At 41.9% G+C, this 20,781-nt stretch overlaps 1 protein-coding gene across 2 annotated transcripts in view; it reads right to left on the reverse strand.

The window, feature by feature from the left end:
* Nucleotides 1–20,781, reverse strand: part of LOC133128187 (EEIG family member 2-like) — a 30,093-nt gene that overhangs the window by 6,127 nt on the left and 3,185 nt on the right. The window contains exons 1-7 of one of the 2 annotated variants that reach the window (XM_061241518.1): nucleotides 18,890–19,181; nucleotides 10,178–10,298; nucleotides 9,782–9,811; nucleotides 9,248–9,364; nucleotides 8,812–8,858; nucleotides 3,917–4,011; nucleotides 2,219–2,314 (exon numbers count right to left, since the gene is read on the reverse strand). In XM_061241518.1, the coding sequence (XP_061097502.1) occupies nucleotides 2,219–2,314; nucleotides 3,917–4,011; nucleotides 8,812–8,858; nucleotides 9,248–9,364; nucleotides 9,782–9,811; nucleotides 10,178–10,298; nucleotides 18,890–19,035 (652 nt within the window). In that variant the 5' untranslated portion in view covers nucleotides 19,036–19,181. Of the gene's footprint in view, nucleotides 1–2,218; nucleotides 2,315–3,916; nucleotides 4,012–8,811; nucleotides 8,859–9,247; nucleotides 9,365–9,781; nucleotides 9,812–10,177; nucleotides 10,299–18,889; nucleotides 19,182–20,781 lie in introns of those variants that run through there. The other variant, XM_061241519.1, reaches the window with a different exon arrangement.

The raw sequence follows: 20,781 nt of genomic DNA on the forward strand, positions 1-20,781 counted from the left end.
GACAGCAAAGCTAGCAAAAAGGAGGGCTGAGTCATCTCACTACAGCTACCGAGGATGACAAACTGATTTAGCTGTACAGTGCTGTGTGGTGTGCAGGTAACTACTTCCTGGTGTGAATAAATAGAAATGTAGCCCCTCCAATTCAGTCTTATCCTCAACTCTCCCTCTTCCTGCCTACCTTCAAAGACATTAAAAACCACGCTATAAAAAAATAAATAAAAAAAGCACGGTTGTGGTTTAACTCGTATAAAATCGCAAGAAATGTATAAATGTACATCGTCAACACTGCAGTACTTGCTGCGTGAATTAACATTTATGTTCATGCCGTTTAACAAACGTTTTATTGAAGCAATTCAAGTGCCTAGCTCAAGGGTATGACTAGCCCCTCTGGAGGGAATAAAATCGACCAACTTCGAGTTCCTACACTGCTGCCCTCATTGAACAGCTTGAACCTCCTACTCCGGGGGCAGAATTGAGTCCCTTTTCCAGGCAAATAATGAATGAAAAGCAGACCTCTACAGTTCTCACCAGCACCCAACACACCTCGCTGCTGAAGCTATGCAGGGTTGAGCTCGACTATTATCTGGATGGGAGGAAACCTAGGAAAACCAAGTTTCTGATGGTAGAGGGCACTCTTTCTTCTGGAAAAGGAGAAATGAATCCACTGAAGGAGTGCGGTGATGGGGGCGGTACTGGCCGCACTGGCCAGGTGGCGCGGGTTATGGAGGGCAGAGGCCCTCACTGCTCAGCCCTTTTGTAAAGGGCAATCGTTTCTCGCTGAAGGGAGCCACAAATCTCTTTAATAGGGGGCTGGTTGTGGAGATAATCGAATGACAGCGACGTAATTGGAAAAGGCTGAGAGTCGATGCTAGTCAGCTCTGAGCGCATATGTGGGTACACTGTGCTGCTGTAAAGGTTTAATGGGAGAAATTACTTCATAAATCTGAAGCTCGCCGATTTGCCAAAAGATCAATGAATTTGACCCGCGGGAGTGAGCAAACAGACCCTTTGGCAACGATTAAACACCATCTTGATGACCTTAACACACGTGACGTGGGAAACGTGGGAAAGACATATAATACATGTATGTGACAGAACAGAACCCGGGAAATACACAACACATGTAAGTGATGGAACAGAACATGGGAAAGACATGCAAGCAGACTGTCAGTGGGGAATAATTACTTAATGGTCACTGTGAAAAATCTACCAGGGGTGTGAGATTTGATACTGCAATTAGCATGTTTTGATCAGCTCAAACAGGACCTCAATTTACAGGAACATTTACATGGTTTCTGATGTGACATATGTATATGTTCCTGCAAATTGAGGTCCTGTTTCAACCGATCAAAACAGGCAAATGCATTACAGTATCAACTCAATTTCTTGTACATATGTAGGCCTATTATACATTTCTACTTAGTTGAACAAATAACACTTTTTGGTCATTTGGTCATCTGGCCAGAACCAAATTTAGCATTGTATAATTTTTGAATAAATGACTTCATTTCGTTTGTAACTGTTCTTAACCAGGATATTTACTAGTATTTCAAGTCTGGATACCATACAAGAAGTGGCGCTAATGTAGAAAGCCATCAAATTATGTTTTATTGTGAATTAAGGTTCTCTTTGAAATTATCACAACATACCAAGACATAATGTTCCGTATACAAGTAGGCCTATTATACATTTTGAAGTACTCCTCATTTTGATCGGAAACTGCCCACCTTAACTCAACTACTTGGTTGAATATGCAACGCTTTTGTGGCTGGAACCAACTTTGTATAATTTTTGAATAAATTATCTATTTCACTTCATTTTGACCTGTGGCTATTCTTACCCAAAATATCTACTAGTCATAGAAGTCTGCTACATCACTACCAAGTGGTGCTGATGTAGCAAGTTATCAAATATTTAGAAGAAAACAATTTAGCATTTTTGAATAGCCATTTTATCTGAGCAGTATGATCAGAGGTGATAATCTGAAATCTGACTACATGTTTACTGCTTTATTGCCGAAGATATGGTGCTCCAAAATTGACACAAACCCAAATTTCCACTTTTTGGGAATCATGCCTTATTTAAGAGTCAATGTCTCTAGAACGACAAATCCAATGAGGCTAATATTGTGGATGTTCTTTATTGAATATATAAACAACATTAACACAAAGTGTCAGCAAAATTGGAGTGGTCAGCAGGCATCGTAGACATAGAATACCTGAAACTTTGGACTGCTGGCTGGCATAGCTGGAGGTTCTGGAGTGGCCGTAAACTCCCAGGTCTTCGGGGACAGAGGCACATTTCCCTGGGTGCTCTGTAAGAGGGAGAACATGTGGGAAAAGGGGAAATTAGGCCATGGGCGATTCTCCTCTGTTGATGGTTCAAGTGGGAACCCTGCGTTACTTTTCCATGTTGATGAGTCTTCTACCTGAGGAACCTAATGTTTAGGTGAACTGTGCCGTTTGGTTTTGATAGACAAATGTCTCTTGTATTTGAACACAATAGAAAGGTCAACTCTGACCCTTCAGCACTGAATGGAATCAAGACTTCCATTGCAGCCAGGAGACTGCAATTTGCCTTCATCTGTGCTGATGGAGAACTGACTCAAAATTCAAACCGTTATTTTGCACTACAGTTCTGCGCTGGTTGTTAAAATAGACTTGTCAATCCAGCTAATCCCCATGTTTAGCCTGAAGAGGGGCAGTGTCAATTGGCAGTCCACAGGGAAGAAACATATTCGACCTTGTGATCAATAAGCGCAAGCAAGGGCCATCTGCTGGCCCGTCCAGCTAAAGCCCTGCTTCTCTGCCCAGTCAGGCACCCTAAGGTTCACAGTCAAATCAGGGACAGTTATAGTTGGCAGCCTTGCAGCATGAAATTGGCTGTAACGTTTCTAAGGGAGGGCTTCTGTTGACAGGACTTCCCTCACCCCACTGCAGAAGAACAGCTAAAATCTGGTTACTCTAGTCTCACTGCCCTGAGCATGGTTCCCTGTGTCAGCTGCACTCAAAGAAAAGTCCTTTGCCATGACGGCACATGCTAGTGGACTGTGGTGTAACAAGGACAAATACATTGAGGCCCATGGCGAACAGGTTTAAATAAGATAACAGAAAAGCACCTGCTTGTGCATGAGGAATTACATAGCAACAAGTTAATTCCAATTGAAAAGTAAGACTCAATTGAAGTAAGACCGATTTGAAGTGCAATATTCTTGTTGCATTCATGTCGTCCTGCAATTACATCCAGTACATGGAAATACAAATCCTCATCTGCAGAAAGAGATTTTTTTACTTCTTAATTTCACTTCCTGAAACAGTATCTTCATTAATAGAATTAAATATGGTAACTATGAATAACTTGTTTGTGAAGATTACACTCCAGTGGAGCTTCTTCTCACTGGTCTTTCTGCTTTTTCAGCTGGTAGGCTACTACTGCTGGTGACAAAACTGCCTAAATGTAGCGAAATGTATGCATGGCATTTAAACGCAACTCAGGTTTTATTATCACTCAATTCAACGTATTTGAGTCGCAATAAGTCTCCGCTGCATAACAAAAAAAGAAAATCTTGACAGAAGATATGATATGTACTTTCTAGCTGCTTATTATCCATTTAATATAACCATGCGATGGACATTTTTGGCTTGAAATAAATTCAATAATCTGTTTCTACATCGTCCATTGTGGCAAAACCAAGACTAAAGACATCACGCGTGAATATGTAATGTTCTGCTTTTTGTTATTCTGCCATGTTGAAGTTCTCTGACCCTCCCCTCCCCACGGACATGCCGGATCCGTCACAGGCGCTTGTGACCAGAGTCACGTGGGTTACAGCTGCCTACGACACAGAAATGTGTATACTGTTGGCTGTGGACGGCAGTCAATGCTCTTCCGAACCGACACTGCAGATGTGAGATACCTTGTAGTGGCATGTATGAGTCTCTGCCTTTCCGGTCCTCGTGCAGACGTTCCGCCTCTCCCTGTATGCCGATGTACGTGGCGGTGGAAGGAGGCCTGTGGACGAGGAATGCAAAGAAAGGGCAGGTTATGCGCATGCTCCCACAAGCACAAACGCAGTGACCATAATGTTACAGACTCCACACATTACACAGCATTCATATCAAGTGCTACTATCCAGAGACCTTAAAACAATTAACCAGATGCTATTATCCAAAAGACACGTCAACATAATCTAGACCTAGGAAAAATGTAACAACTGCTACATTTTACATTTACATTTTAGTCATTTGGCAGACGCTTTTAATCCAAAGCGACTTCCAAGTGCATAGGTTCTACCATAAGTCAGAGCATCACATCCAGAAACTAGCAAAATACACAGGAAATGCTGTTCTAAACATAGTTGTCATCAGAAGTTTTTTTTTTTTTTTTTTTGGGGGGGGGGGGGGGGGGGGTTAGACAAGGGTAGGGATATCAGAAAGGAGGGGCAGGGGAAATCAGGAGGGAGGACTAAGGTAGAGTTTGAAAAGGTGGGTTTTGAGTCTGCGTCGAAATAGGGGGAGGGATTCTGCTGTTCTGACAGTGGTAGGCAGGTCATTCCACCACTGAGGAACCAGAACGGAAAACAGGCGTGAACGTGCAGCTCGACCGCCAGGTGCACGTAAAGAGGGAACCGTAAGGCGACCAGAGCTGGCAGACCGGAGTGGTCTAGCTGGGGAGTAGGGAGTGATCAATTATCATCTGCCAGCCTGCCGAAAGAAGCAACCAAGACGCGGTCCCCTTGAGAGTACGTCAGCACCCGCTAACACGCAGGCACCTGCGGGGTGAAGCCCAGCCCAATGCGTCTGTAGCGCTGCATTTCTCAACCGAGGGGACGAATCAGGAGGGGTGTGTGACTGCAGGGGACAGTGCTGACTCACTGGCTATTTCCATCAGCGCTGCTTCGCTTTACAATGACAACTGAACATTGACTTCTTACAATTAGGAGTTTATGTACTTTTATATTAAGCAAAACGTGCACAAATAGTAATAATAAAAACAGCTCAAAGCACGCTCATAAATCCAAGGTCACTGTAAAGAAAATATGGAATAATAATAAAAAAGACTGGCAAGGATGTTAAGAAAAGAAGGATAAAAGTGAGTAAAGGGTCCAAATATCTGTTGAGAAGAATTGTTAAAAATGTGGTTCGAAAAGGGTGCAAACTGGAAAAAGGACATAATCTGAGAGCAGTCATGCTGTGTCCCTGCCTCGTGCTTCTCTCGGCGTATCAGTCTCCGAATACGCCGTTAGCCTTTCAGCTAAGCCTACGCACTGCAGCATGCGGTTTTGTGGACTGAACTGCACTGAACTCCGAGCAGAATACAGACAGGCATCAGCAGAGGACGGTCTGAGGTCACCGGTCCTCTGCATGAAGAAACGTCACTGTTTAAAAGGACCAGGAGGTCCTTGCCTTCTACAGGCAAATTTCCAACCGAAACATCAAGTTAATTTCAAAATGAATTATGGTGAATTCCTATAATTCTCACTGTTAATTTCAAGCTTGACGGAGTGGAATGAATCAACTAAAGCTAAGGTGCCTTTTAAGTTTACCCTATCAGTAATATTTAGCCAAGGCTAACAGTGCTTAATTGAAGTGTGTATTCACTGCAGTAGTGGTGTGTTGGGTTGCTATTCAGATGGCGACACCAACTGCCTGTCATGCGGTTTTTAAAACCTTACATCTTTCATAACTATGTTACTTATATTCAACAGAGAATCATTCATATCTGTTCCCGTCAGAACATGCAGGACCAGAACAAGGAATCCAGCAGCCAAATTCTGCAGTCACAGAGAAGAGAAACACATTAAACCAAGAACCAAGAACCAAGAATGCTCTGTACCGGCCTGATTAGGCACACCTACAGCATGAAGAGATAACCACTGTGCCCCAATGGAAGGGCCCTGACCTCTCTGAAAACTTGAAAAAGCCCTTCTTGTTCACCATCAAACAGGCTTTGTGCGATGTGCCTGATTTCTGCATGTTCTCAGGGCAAGTGGGGACTTGACTTTTTTTTCCCAGGGTGCAGAACCACGGGGAACCTACTTCTCCAATGCGGCATACCACCGAAACGCCCTCCGACGCCGAGCGGTGACATCGGCACTGGCTCACCACAGGGCATTTCACACGCAGCGGCTCAGTCTGACGTGATATCATCCAATGTGGGTGGCATCATCAAAAAGAGACCTGGAGGCTAAGCTGAGAAGGAACGAATCGTCTGCGTTGGCTTTTGCAGGGGGTGGGGCCTCCGCGGCCACGTTGGCGATTGCGTAAGGGCTCGTTCGGAGTCCCTCCGGCTCCACTGTGGAAAGGAGAGGCGGAGAGCCCAGGTTTTCCCGCGTGCTACGCCGCAGCGCGCATGACTCACGGCGTGGGCGGATGCGGGCAGCGAGGAGGGAGTGCACGCTGCCTCAGGCCAGCACGCTGGACGCCAAATGTGACTTTTTCTGGCGCACGCCTCCACAGTAAACCTTACACACACTACACCCTACATACAGCACACACATTCATCAATGACCTATGCAGGAAATGCACATACAGCAGTTGGACTCCAGCGCAATTAAAAATAAAAAATAAACTGAATGGTTTGCAAAGTTATGTCCATAATGAGACCTGGAGATCACTCGGTCTGCAGACCTGCGTGTATCAATACGTCATTAAGAACTACAGAAGTTTTTTGGAAAATAACAAACACAGAAACACTTGACTCTCTCAGTAATCTAACTTTTAACTTTGCATTAACATTTAGGCCCATCTAAACAGATTTCAATGAACATTAACATGGATCTAACATGAGACAGAATAGTTTAACATTCCACTGTTGTCTGTCGGAAGATTGTAAGCTAATGTTTATTTAAGTAGAGATTGCAATAGATTTTCAGTTTAGTGTAAAGAAGCCTTTGAACATTAACTGATGGAAAGACTTTGGTTGGTTGTACAAACAAGTGATAAGCGGCTCTTAACTTTCATAGGGAATTGTATCTTGGCACACCCGACCTAAAGCTGTCAATGAGTTCCCGAGCCAAAGGCTCTAAGAATCTGACTTTCCCCTCTTCTCTGGGTGTGTGTATAATCTGTGTGTGTGTGTGTGTGTGTGTGTGTGTGTGTGTGTGTGTGTGTGTGTGTGTGTGTGTGTGTGTGTGTGTGTGTGTGTGTGTGTGTGTGTGTGTGTGTGTGTGTGTGTGTGTGTGTGTGTGTGTGTGTGTCTGACATGGATGGGGCCTGTCACGTCAGGGCTTACAGTTTCGCCTAAACGCATAGCGCTGCCAAATATTTCACCTCTAACTGCGTCTGCTCGACCCTCTGCAGTCTGCCGTATCAGATAAAATCCAGAAATCAAACACACCGCAAGCTCCATTTCAACAGCAGCACTGAAATTCCGTAGTTAGGCAGGAAGTGACCCCTAATACAGGTTTCACAACAATAAATTCACCTAGGGCCATTTTCTACAAAATAATAGCATTTTATATGATTATTATTATTTAGCATGCACTATATACACTGGTCCTTTATTTTTAGACTTCCTAGTATATCCTGAAAATTTGCTGTACCATCACTAGTCAAGGAACAAACATTAAAATATGTTTTAATGCATTACAACATTTGAGCTTGTTGCAATGCAGAGCCGAAGGCTACAACTGATTTATATACACACATTCCAAAAAAAACACATTGTGGCCAAATTGCTGCAGCGTGAACCATATCAACCTGCATCTTGCAGGCTCGCTTTTCTGTGCAAGTCTGTTAAGACATCACTGTGTCTGTTCACCACAGAGATGATTTTCATATACTTGAAGGCAGAGTGTTACTCTGACCCAATTTGTAAAGCAAAAGAAAGTATTCCTTCACATTAACTGCATATATTTAAGAAAAAACTGTTAACACCTCAACTGGCGTGTGTGGGAAGAAGATAATCTTTACAGCTCACTCCTGAAGGAGTGCAATACTGCACACAAAGGTTTTCCCTGTCATAAACTAGATGATGTACGACAGTGAAACTATGCCATGCCGGGATTAAATCAAACGGCAGCCATGCTGGAAATGACTTTTGTTTCCATCCTCCGCAAGCTTTGACAGGACCCAGATTAATTATTTAGTACAGGCCGCTAGTCAAAAAGACTGAAGGCTTTTCGTCAACTGTGCCCAAGGTTCTTCTCAGAAATAACTCAAAAGCTACACAAATCACTGTGTTGCTGACAAAAACCGAAATGGAAGACGGCTTTATTTGCAAGAGGCCTTCCCTCGAGTCCTGATGTGGACAGAACTTGTCGATCTTTTTCTGTTTCACAGAGTATGTCTGGAAATCCCATCCAACAAAACAGACATAGTCCTCAAAGTCTATGAAACAGGCTGAGGAACGAACAGTTTGGATCTCTGCACACAACTTAAAAAGTAAAACTAAAATAAACCTAAGAAAAATGTGAATAAACACAATATGGAAACACCATTAAAGAATTTCTTTTTTTAAATTTATTTATTTATTTATTTTTACTTCAGCAGAGGCTGAAAAAGTACACTCATCACACATTTCTAGTCAGCTGGTAAAGGAAACCGCTGGTAAAGACACTTCCTGTGCAGGAAACTTGTTCACAGGAAGTCAGTGTGGTCAGACTGGCGTTGTGGTCACAAATCTCCCTTCTCATTTGGGCATCTTATAATAAAATGTTATTCACCTATCATTTACTATTTTCTTTCTGATGGACATTTCTGAAAATGTAAAGTCAACGTCAAAGCAGCATGCAAAACAAATGAAAACAAGAGCTGCACGCAGATTCCACCAGCCATAGGTCTGCAAAAAACAGATTAGAGGTGTCCTTACGTTTTGAAGCAGGGGTCCCCCGACATAAGCTGTGTGCTGATCACCACCTAAAACACAGAACAGAAAAGCATTAATTCAGGTACTGCCAATCGCTCCGAATATCAAAATATTCAAAAGGTGCCCATACTTTGTCCTTACTCTCCAAATGTATTCATTTATGAAAATGAAACATCGCTGTTCAAAATGATGGTCCAGCCACAACTGAAACACCAACCTTTTCACGAATAACTTCCACAGCAGAAGAGAACGTGTAAGCCGTTCTTACTTTCCATTACCACGCATCTTTCCAGAGCACCTTTGATACACTTTCAGACTCTTTCATGTTGGTCATGTTACGCATCTGCAGACGTCCTGGCCACTGCCCGTTTAGACTCGACACTGTACACGCCATATTGGCGCTCCTCCACCCGGACGGGGGCACACCGGGGACCCTTACCTTCAGGATGGAGTTATCCTGCCGCATGTTCCGAGTGTCATAGCCCTCCAACAGGCACCGGCGGGTGGTGCAACCGGACCCCGCAAACTCCGCCAGGTTCAGGTCGGCGAAACCGAGCTGCACAAAACAACCCACAACATGTCTATGCCAACTTAAGAGTTTTTAAGCACTTCTTCTCAAATGTTTTCCACAAGACCAAATTCATTAAACATTAAAAGATGAACTGCATTGGTGTCTGCGTGTATAATTGCACGTTTGTTCAAACAGCATCTTATTAGTGTGGGTGAGGATTGGCAATCTGCTAAAATTAGGACTATTCTGCACTCGGTCTCAGCCAAATAAGCATCCTGTCATATCTTGCTTTAAGTCTTATCTTGCTTTAAATACTCATTGTTCAGTCAAAGGTGCCCTTGATACCAAGAACTACACATCTCCGAAAGTGGCATTTTACTAATACACAACGTCAGCCAACAAGGTTACAGTTTGACCATATAAGCACAAGGGAAGAAAATGCAAAGATGCTTTTAGTTCTACCTTGGCATACGTCTTCCCTCCCTTGAGTTCCTGGAAAAGAGACAAAAGCATGGTCTTAAAATTGTGTACATTAAGAAATATATAAAAATAAGAATTGTTTTCACACCATACATACTATGCCAAACACTGGCATTGTTTTTGGTATTTTATGACAAACTTATTTAGGCAAGCCTTTTTGCTACCATGACCAAACAAAATATACAACTAAATAAAAAAATTAGACTGGTCCGAGACTGACTGAACCCAAATCCATGTTTTTACATCACAATTATTTGTCCCACAAAAACTTGAAATGTTACAGTTTTGTGACTGTTATTTTTTGGAATCAGTAAACCTCTACATACACCCTGCCTATGACAGGTATTGTGGACAGGCAAGTGGCAGTGCACTCCAGACCTTGCGTACGGACACTCGGCAGACACAGGGGTCCAACACGCCCGTGCTGGCACTCGCGCTCATCTTGCACAGGAAGGAGAACTTCTTCCTCCAGTGAACGCAGTTGGCCTGGACCATCTCTCTGAAGACGGGGGGGTAGGGGCAGGTCATTATTTAGTTCATCATCGTCAAATCTCATGCACCAAAAACATGAATGGTACTGAAGCTGTCGGGAAAAATGATGACATTTACTTGCTGCATGCATGGAATGTTTAAATATTAAGGCCCGGACACACCAAACCGACGGTCGGCCGTCGGACGTCGGTGGCGCCCTGTCGGCCGAGTCTTTCCGGTGTGTCCCGCACACCGACACTCCATCGTGCACGAGAAGAGAAACGGAAGCGACGAAAGCAAGCCATTCCAAAGTTACTATCACTACCAGACATAATTTTCGATTAGTATTACTAAATAGCGAGAGAACAAGGAAATTGCTGCAAACTGTTTGTTGTGAGCGAGACAATGGCTGCTTCTAGGTCCAACGCAATGCAAACGCATTCCCCGGGCTTCCAGTTTCCATTTTTTGAAAGACAAATACAGACTACCGCCACCTGCTGGTGTGGAGAGTTATTACCTCTCACGCAGGCGCAGAACGTACGTGCAACTCGGCCGTCGGCGGACCGTCGTTGCGGTGTGTTCGGCACAGCCAACATTAACGACGCGTATCGACGCAAGGCGATATTTGTCGGCGCTCCGCGGCCGACCGTCGGTTTGGTGTGTCCGGGCCTTTAGGATACGAGTCAAACTGGGACAGCACACCATTGACAATGTTATGAGTTGGCAGGGTATACCCCATATCTACATAGCAGAGTTTGGCAACATTTAGGGTTTTCCACAGAAATTACTACATTACATTACATGACTACATGTGACAATATACTCAGTTCAGTTCATCCTCTGACCACAGAATACCCTTATGAGAACACAAACAAATTCCTCATTTTAGCATTTCCCTTCTTCTGCTTCTCTATAATGTTTGGCTTCTACTTCAACCACTAACAACATTGGCTCATTTTTCTTCAACTAATAACAACATCGATTGTTCCAGGAACAACTGTCGGAATACATAGGCAGCATTTCCTCGGGAATAATTATGCTTAATACAAACATGGGTGCAACACATTTTTTAGTTGCAACATGTTCATATCAATCACTTGCTATGCATACAGAGGTCAGGAATGGCATTTTGACAGATGTTATAGCTGGACTGTGTAAATAACCTGGCTTTTTATCATTGAAAACATGGATACATTTGGGTAAAACTAACATTGTCGAGAAAAGACCCCAGCAATTCTCTAAGAAATGGCAGAGATGTGCAGTAAAGGTGAAGTGCTGGTGCTGCTGCCAGGGTCTTCCTTGGTCCAGGAAAGAAAGGGGGGGGGGGGGGGGGGGGGGGGGGTTTGGAGCGACAGAACGCAAGCGTCCTTCCCGGAAAGACTGGCTTTCCAGCAACGCGGCACTGCGGCGGGGGGCTCGTGTATCGCTGCTGGAAGGACGAAAGGAAAAACGACACCGCAGGAAACGCGCCCGTCTGGAAATGATGAACGCGGCCCACTTAATGAGCTCTGTCTGACTCCAGCCCTCCTGATACCCAGCACCATGACTAAACAGCGAGCACGCCGCATGAGTCAGGTCATCGCCACTTCACAGGACTCGCGCACTCCCGGATAAAGGGGCTTAAACTGATAGGAAATTGACTGCCCGTTTGTTCGAACCCTTCCCAAGTAGGAATTAAAGTCATATTGCCCGTTAAAAGTGGCCAACTCCAAACTGTTCCCTTAGGCTTATGATTAAAAAAAAAAAACAACTCCTAATCTCATTAATTCTAATGCACTTAAAGCTGTAAGGGGCACGCCTTCTCCGAGTCTGTAAAGGGTGAAGAGCAACGATTACATTAGGGAAATGTTGCGTCTTTCACTGAGCCAAAAGCCACACCTTCATCAACAAGAAGAGAGAGGGGAGAAGAAAAAGAAAAAAAAAAACCTTTCAAACTTGAATTGAAGACACATGCTATGATGCCATAGAAACATAATAAAGCAACACAGGTTTTCCCAATTCTGGCCAAGAACTGAAAAAAAGAAAAAAAAGAAAAAAGTGACAAATGATTACGTAAGGCAAGAAAAAAAAACAAAAAAAAAAAACATGCAGCCCGTCTGCAAAATCACATGAATCACGATTTTTCTTCTTCTTTTCTGGGTGGTTCAACGGTCACAAGAAACTGATTTGGTGCTCCTCACAAGAAAGTGCCCGAAGTTGAATCACACTGGTCTCCAACAGAATTTGAAAGAGTTAACCTTTAAAAGGCAGAAAAATTTGTTTTCTTTTAGCCATATAGGTCGGAGAAGTTGTTCTGCAGCCCCATAACCGGAGAACTTTTGATGCCTGACCAGACTAAGCTAGCCAATTAACCAAGCTGGTTGCCTTACTCACGGTTAATGGATCACATACTCAGTTGAAGGACGCATCATGCGGTCTTATTACAAATGAAAGTGTTCAATGAGTAACTCCAGAGTTCCTGATATGAGAATTAAAAATGAGAATTAAAATTGAGCCTTATATTGCTTATCTTGCTAAATGAGATATTGCCAATGAGGTAAGAGCTTGACTCATTTCAAGATTTACCAAAGGAAAAAGAAAATGTAATGTTTTCTACTTTAGAGGAGGGGAAAAAAAAAAAACAACTTAAGTCTTATTACAAGACTAAAATGCTTGTTAAGACAGACAATTCTGCAGTGTATGGCTTGGTAGCAAGGGCAGAGGACAGACAATAGCCTGCATGTCACACTAAAGTCTGACTGCAGGGCTAAACCTGAGACAATCATTGGCATGGATCTCAACCTCCTTTGAGTCAGGGACCCAGATTACTTTGTACACATTAGTGCTGTGCAGTGCCATCCATCAAAGTAGGTAAGGAGGAGCAGAAGTGAAGAAAAGTACTGGGGATTAATTAAAATACGAGACTTTGTTAAAAAAGAAAAGGGTTTTGTTACCTTGGGCAGAGAAAATTACAACTCCACAACATTAAAAACAAAAGCCATGAGACAAGTGTGTTCATCAGAGAAACAAAGATCGATCGGAGTTCATGCCTAATTAACCAGGGCAAATGGGGCACATCACATATCCGCATGTGCTGCATTTTGTCTCACATGGTTACTTTAATTAATGATAAGAGTATGTTAATGGAACTACCTAACAACTGAATTGACTGCGTAAAAGGTCATTTGGTATGGTGCAGCATGAGAAATGACATCTAGGACTATCCACTCTAATGCACTGTGGGGTGACATTGGCTCAGGAGGTAAGAGCAGTCAGTTTGATCCCGCCCTGGGTGTGTTGAAGTGTCCCTGAGCAAGACACCTACAACCTCCTGAGCTGGTTGGTGCCTTGCATGGCAGCCAATCGCTATTGGAGTGAGAAGCATCAATTGTACAGTGCTTTGGATAAAGGCGCTATATAAATGCAGATCATTTACCATTACTCTGAGCTATATAGGTGAAATGGCCATCTGGCATAGAATGGATTTTCCCAAAACAGATTCCATATGGAGACAACAATGCTCATGTTTTCCCCTTCCTCTGTAATCTTATGAAAGATTTCAGAAAAACCAGGATGGTCATGCTAATTTGAAGGTGATTTCACATACACTTATAGAATCATTTATAATGACACCCAAGTGTTATTCCAAACAATTGAGGCCTAAGTCCAGTCACAGAAAAGTTAATTCGAGACATTTTCATCCAAAATCCCCATGACCATTTCCTCTGCCCAACAGAGTACAGCATGAACCCTCCTGCTGCCCGCATCAAAAAGCTGTCCCACCACAAGGGTAACAGGAAGGGGTAGATGCTGCTTCCACCAATTCTCATGCTGCTCAATCACAGCCTTTCTTCTTCTGTCAGGAAAAACGAACCTGAATGAATATGTCAGGCCCTCCTGCCCCCACACACCTAAATCACTAACACTGAATTAACTTGATCTTCTTGAGCCTACACTACAAACCTCCATGTAAGACAAATTTACTGTGCCCCAAGGAGCAGAAAAAAGCCTGCCCACACAAAATAAACAGAAACAGAGAGAACAAACAATTCCTTTTCGGTATCTTGAGTGTTTTTTTCGAACACACGAGGAGGTTGCCATGGCAAAATCCATTTTCAGTTTCTGAATACAATCTGCTAGTGGCTGGAAAGCAGAAATGCTCAACCCCCTGTGACTCATGTGCAAACCTGTCTAAAAGGCTTCTTTTAGTGGCTCAACCTCTGAGGGAAGATCCTCTGAAAATAGTATGTGGGGGAAAAAAAAAGACCAACAGTTACCTAGGGCATTCTCAACGGAAAGGCCATCCATTAGCCTAGGTGGTGTCCAAGGGAGGCAATCACATTCACTCACGAATGTGGTGAGCTCCTCTTGCACACCAGTGCAAGTGTAAATGATGCTCGTTTGCAGTTAAGACCTGAGTAAAAGCATGTGAAAGAGCCACAAGGCTCTGCAGGGCCTCTTATCCTCACCGATCTGATGCATGACATTAGCCAGAACAGGCAAAGTTAGGAGTTAACCGAATTGTACGGATACCGGAATACATCGAGTGCAGTCACACCGTTCATCTGCGAGGAGTCATCACATGGTTTGGCTCACGCAATGTTTCTCTGTGCACTCAAGTGAAGCTTGTCCATTATGTGCAACAATTGGACAAGACCATCACTTTCTGTATGCATTATTTATCTGGAGGAAAGGGGTAAACAATATAGGTCATGATTCCTTCTACATAAATACCACTGCTCATTGCATTATCTTTTCTTTTTTTATTACGTAGCCATCAAGTTGACTGAAATTTAATACAATTTTTATTCATTTTTTGCACAGAAAAAACAGACAACCACAAACATCTAGAATTGTCAAACTCATTGATTTTCCTTCATCAGTTTAAAGAAGTAGGCTAGCATCTGGCCTGCTGGATATTTTGTACATAAGTATGTAGACTCTACAGCAATGCCGAACTACAACGGCATTTTTTTCAAGCTTTGCCTTGACCACCTGTAACAGTAAAACTGGGACCATTCAAAAATAAAGAGAAATGTCTACTTCCTATCCATCGCATCCTCACCATGCTGGCAAATAACACTTGGACAATATGACCCTCTCTCTGAACCAGGGTGTTACATACTTTACTTTTAGATACCTAATGTAGGCCTTTTGTGGGATGACTGTAACTAGGGGATGAGAAGTATGACTCACCCAAGTCTCTACACATCATGAGCATTAGACAGGCTGCTAGATGTTCCATAAGGAACCCCCAAAGGCTAAGATTAGGGGTAGCAATACACGCCAGCAGAGTCTTAAATGTTTAGGAATTTAGGATCTTTCAAAAAGAATCCTCAAATCTATCAATAACCAACATTCAAAAATCAACACAGACACCATGACCATACAACAGTTGGCATCCAAAGTGATGCATGTAGATGCAAGAAGCAAGATGCAAGATGCAAGAAGCAAGAAGCAAGATGCAAGATGCAAGATGCAAGATGCAAGATGCAAGATGCAAGATGCAAGATGCAAGAAGCAAGAAGCAAGAAGCAAGATGCAAGAAGCAAGAAGCAAGATGCAAGAAGCAGGCATTTACTTTCCCAATCCAAAAAGACCCCATGTGATATAACTGAGGTAAGATGAGTGAGAACTGCCTTTTGACCAAGAAGGGACAATGGGTGATTTTGCAAGTCCAAGAGTTGGGTCTATGTTCTGTACATAAAACACTCTAGCAAAAAATGCTAGAAAGCTTTGTAAAAGTCAGGTTGCTGACAAACTTGGCTCCTGTAATGTAATATGTGACAGCTATACCCACATTTGGATTGTTTTGCATGATTAGGGTTTATGCAGGCTCTCCCCCTGTATAAAAAAATAAAATAAAATAGATGGAATGTACACTGACTGCACAATCAGCAGGACCTCAGCCCTCATTTCACACATCATTAATGCTACCCTGAACTGCTGAAGCCAAGACCCCAGCAGTCTTGTGAAGGTAAACCCTGCCAGATTGTGACCTGGCCCTAAATGTGAAGATTAGAAGTCTGCATTTTGTGGTGGGCAGTTTTGATGTCTTGTTTTTGCTTACTCCTGGTAGAGTCCAGCCAATGGCTGTTGGTCTACATCATGAAAGGTTAAGCTTTAATCTTGCCCGATCAGCTCTATCAGGGTCCACATAAAGTATGAGCGCTCTGGTCATGAAACATCCACAGAAGCCTGGTAAAGGTCAACCTCAAAGGCTAAAGCTCAGTTGGGTGGGGCTGCCATTTTTAATCAATGTCTAAAAATACTAACTTTAAACAGAAGCTTAAAGGACAGCCCACTGATCTGATATGACTGTTTGTAATGGGAGAGTCTATCAGTTACTGAATTTCATTAAAGCACAATGACCAGTATAAGCACAATGAAAATATCACTAGGCTCAAAGCTGTGTAACAGGTGTAACCTGAGTTCTTGATTAATAGGCATTAAAAAAAGGTGCTTAACTCCTGATAAAACCTTTTAGATGATCAAACAGAAAGCACTAATATTATATTGAAACAGTGTTCATTTTATAACAAAATATTCAAACACTGCTAGAAAAGGAAGCTTTCTAAAAAAAAAAAAAAAGGAAGGAAGTGTTGACGGGGTCTGCTTCCAACACATTACCTTTACCGATATTAACACTTGTGGTCAGCAGTCCCTCTTACAGTTTGTGTATGTGTGTGAAATAGCAGAGGACTAGAGGAACTGGACATGCTGAAATAATTAAAACAAGCTTCATTTTGTAATCGCCAAAAATGATTCAGGCCTAATTCTAAAAACAATTTTAAGTGTGGCACATTCACAGATGTGAAAGATTGATATAAGTTGTAGAAAAGAATTACAGAAAAAAAGGTGAAAGGTTATAGCAGTCAATGCAGCAATTACCATGCCATTTACTCACTCAGTCTGAACAAACTGTATTACACATTTACATCTCAAGAAGAATTAAAATAGCTACACAATAAGCCTATGGCTTATTTGCTTCCATTATCAGTAACTAACCGGCTTGTTCAAACCTTTCACCCATTGCAAAACCATTCACTCTTCTGTTTTGCGCAATTGTCATTCTTCAAATGTAACTTAGTTAAGTGGGACACACCTACCTGACTCACAACAGCCACACCAGGACACAATAAATCACTTGCACTTGCTGACAAGCAATTTGACTGAAATCAAATACAGTGCAATCGTTCTGTACTGTATTCTATCAATTCTCATCCCCAGTACCAAGAAGAAACTTCCATCTCCCAGTCCTTTTCCCTTAATGGTCCAAATGACCCTGGATCTTTGGTTTAACTTGAAATTTTACTTTAATATCAACATAGAAAATAGCCTTCCCAAATGCAGAAGCTGGGCACAAAATGTCAGTGCCTTAATTACTCGACGTTTATAATCAGCTGACAACTGGAATGAGAGACTGGGGAATGACACAGGCCTCAGAAATGCAGAAAGTGCACCAATTTGACCAAGTACAAATATTCTGGTAGGTTCTGGTTATTACCAGCTAAGGTGCTTTATTGTTTCTCCTTGAGCTACTTGTTGACATCCAAGTTACTCTATGAAAAATATAGCGATTGCAACACTGGCCGAGTCCAGCATCTATACATTTTTTGTATTTCAGAAATAGGTCAGCTAACGTCGCTCCAGTTTAGGGACCGTTAGTTAACGTTAGCCCTTATCGGCAGATGTCAGTACCTACTGGCCGTAGGCTAGTAAGTTAGCCAGCTAGCCAGCATGTCTTTCAAGATTGAATCTGCATGCGAATTGCCATGACAACGATGCGTTTGCAATGCGGTAGCAAAGACAGAACTAGCTAGCTAGCTAACGTTAACTTAACTGACAGCTGATTATGGGCGTTATCTAGCTAGTTCGTTATGTGCGTTAGCTAGCTAAAATTACAGAGCAAGCATATGTCAGGTTCGGTACAATATGGACATTACAAAAATAACTTGGTCAATCTAACGTCAGTTGGCTATAGTTACCTATAGCTAGCTAGCTAGACTACATATCTAGCCTAACTAACCAAAGTTTTCGCTCATTCAAGTTATCCTCGTTTGGCATGAGTAAATGAAAGACCGTATGGACAAGTCTACAGTTCGTCAGGCATCTTTCATGAAGAAATATTATCATCGACCTGTATCAGGCTAGCAAACGAAATAACTAGCGATCTAAGTTATAGCTAACAACGTTAGACATCATGGACATTAACTATATCTAAGGTTTGTCAGTGAATCAAATTAAAGTAGATAACTTTATTAGCTACGTTAGTTAACTAGCTAACGTGAAATAAATTATTCGCAAATCATCTGTCCATTACAAGTCATAACGTAGCCAATGTAACTTGGCTAGCTAACCTTAAGTTACTCGTTAAGGCATAGCTAGACGATAACAAGTTAGCTGACAGTCTATATTATATATATACACGCGTTACATTAGCTATCTATAGCTAGCTAGAGTTCGGTAACACGTGAAAATTAGCTAGTTAGCTAGCAAGCAATGATTTGTAACCGATCACAGAACCAGTAAGAAATCCACATTGTTCGTGCACCATTGGCCAACAGTAACTAGCTAGCAAACGCTAGTAGTTAATGTTCGATAACGTTAACGTCAGCTAATTGAAAACAGTTTTCTTACCGAGACGACTCCTCTGAAAAGCCACCGTCAAGAAGCCTGACTTTACAAAACAAGACACCGTTAACAAAGGGAACAGAGGACAGTTCTTCCAGCTCGAAATCAACTTTAAACTTAAATTTCTTTTTCTTCATCATGATGAAAGCCATACAGCTATTGCAGTAACAGTATTGCAGCCTCCTTCAAATCTCAGATTCCAGCAAGCACTGAATGAGTTCAAATATTTACACCCCCATGATTAGCTAGCTACTCACACTGCTGACAACGTAAACGGCGGAAGAAGTCCTATTTTGTGGCATAGATGGTATTCGATTCAGCAAACGCACTTCGCATTTGATTTTAATTGGTTTAGAGTATACACGTGACCCCTTTGGACCAATAATGGCCCAATATGGTGCTTATGTTATTTTTTGATGAAGCCCGTTTTAAATCAAAGATTGAATACGACAATACGATTTGGATGCTATGAGCTTCATCAAAGGCTACTACTTGCTGCCATGCTCTGTAAAATGTTTGATAAACTACGTGTATTACTTCAGCTAATATCTGGACAGCAAACATACAATTGTGCATAAATAACACGTTTGAATAACATTAAAACGATATTTGCTACGATTAGATAACATTATTATTTCCACAAGATTTGTTGAGTTACACCACCCCCTCCCCCTCCAGAATCCAGCTGTCGTTCTTGAATATCAACAAAGACACATTAAACAGACGATGTTTGCATGAAACCATGGCGCACACATTTACATGTTTTAGCACTCATCCATGTTTAGATGGAAACGACTCGTGCTTTGTTTGTCAGAAAACAAAAAAGCTAAATAATTAACTTGCACTTAAAAGTCGTTAAAAGATAATGTCCTCAACACAACATACCAACAACATTTGTAATGGCGATATACAGGCCATTAATACTGTCCAGGTCAGCCGAGAGTAATATTTAATAACACAAGGGATCATCATATTGAACTGAGAATAACATTTGAACTGGAAACAAAAAGAATATCGATTATATGAAATCTATACTTCTATGAAGTATTTCAAACTAAACGCAAAATAATACAGATAATCAGATAATCTCGTTGCGTAATTAATCATTTATCTCCCGATGTGCATGTTCAAGGAGCTCTCGAAGTTTTGTTGAGATATTGCATATCACGTTTTTGATCAGTGTCGGATTTACTCATATTAAAAAAATGAGTTTTCTACCGAAATAAAAGGGATTCTACCACTTTCGGTCCTGCATGCAGGGGCAAAAAGCACAGCAATTTCATGTTCTATGAATCTGTTTGCAAAATGTCAGTTTTACAAAGGCATACAAGACATAAAGAACAGGGTTATTGTGATTAAGGTTGTATCTCCCTCTAGTGGATACAATAAATTAATGTTCTTGAGGATAAATTAATAAATTCGTTTTGGAGTTTTGGCTTTTTAATAAGGACATTATATCCTTGTGAAAATATATTTTAGACACAGAACCTACTGTAAATCTATTCCAGTGATGGCCAAATCCTGTCCTGGAGGGCTAAGCAGGATTCTGCTGTCACCAGTTACCAGTTGCTCAAACAGCTATTATGCACCATGATTGATTAATTCGTAAATTGGACCACAATAAAATGCTACAAGACAAGAACATTTATCAGCTGCTGCTATAACACAAAATGTGGCAAAAAATGACAGATCATGTAGATGATTGACAAATGACATATTACCAATACATTTGTTACAGATGTTAAAGTGGGAAATGATTGTTTTTCAATGTGAACATTGTAATTTGAAAAACGATAGCTCACATATGTGGCCGCGCTACATTTCACTAATCTACAGAAATGTGAGATGCAACCGACAATACCCAAGAACATAAACTGTTATAGTAGCCTACAAGGTGA

The sequence above is a fragment of the Conger conger genome, chromosome 5 (assembly GCF_963514075.1).
Source record: "Conger conger chromosome 5, fConCon1.1, whole genome shotgun sequence".
Lineage (NCBI taxonomy): Eukaryota > Metazoa > Chordata > Actinopteri > Anguilliformes > Congridae > Conger > Conger conger.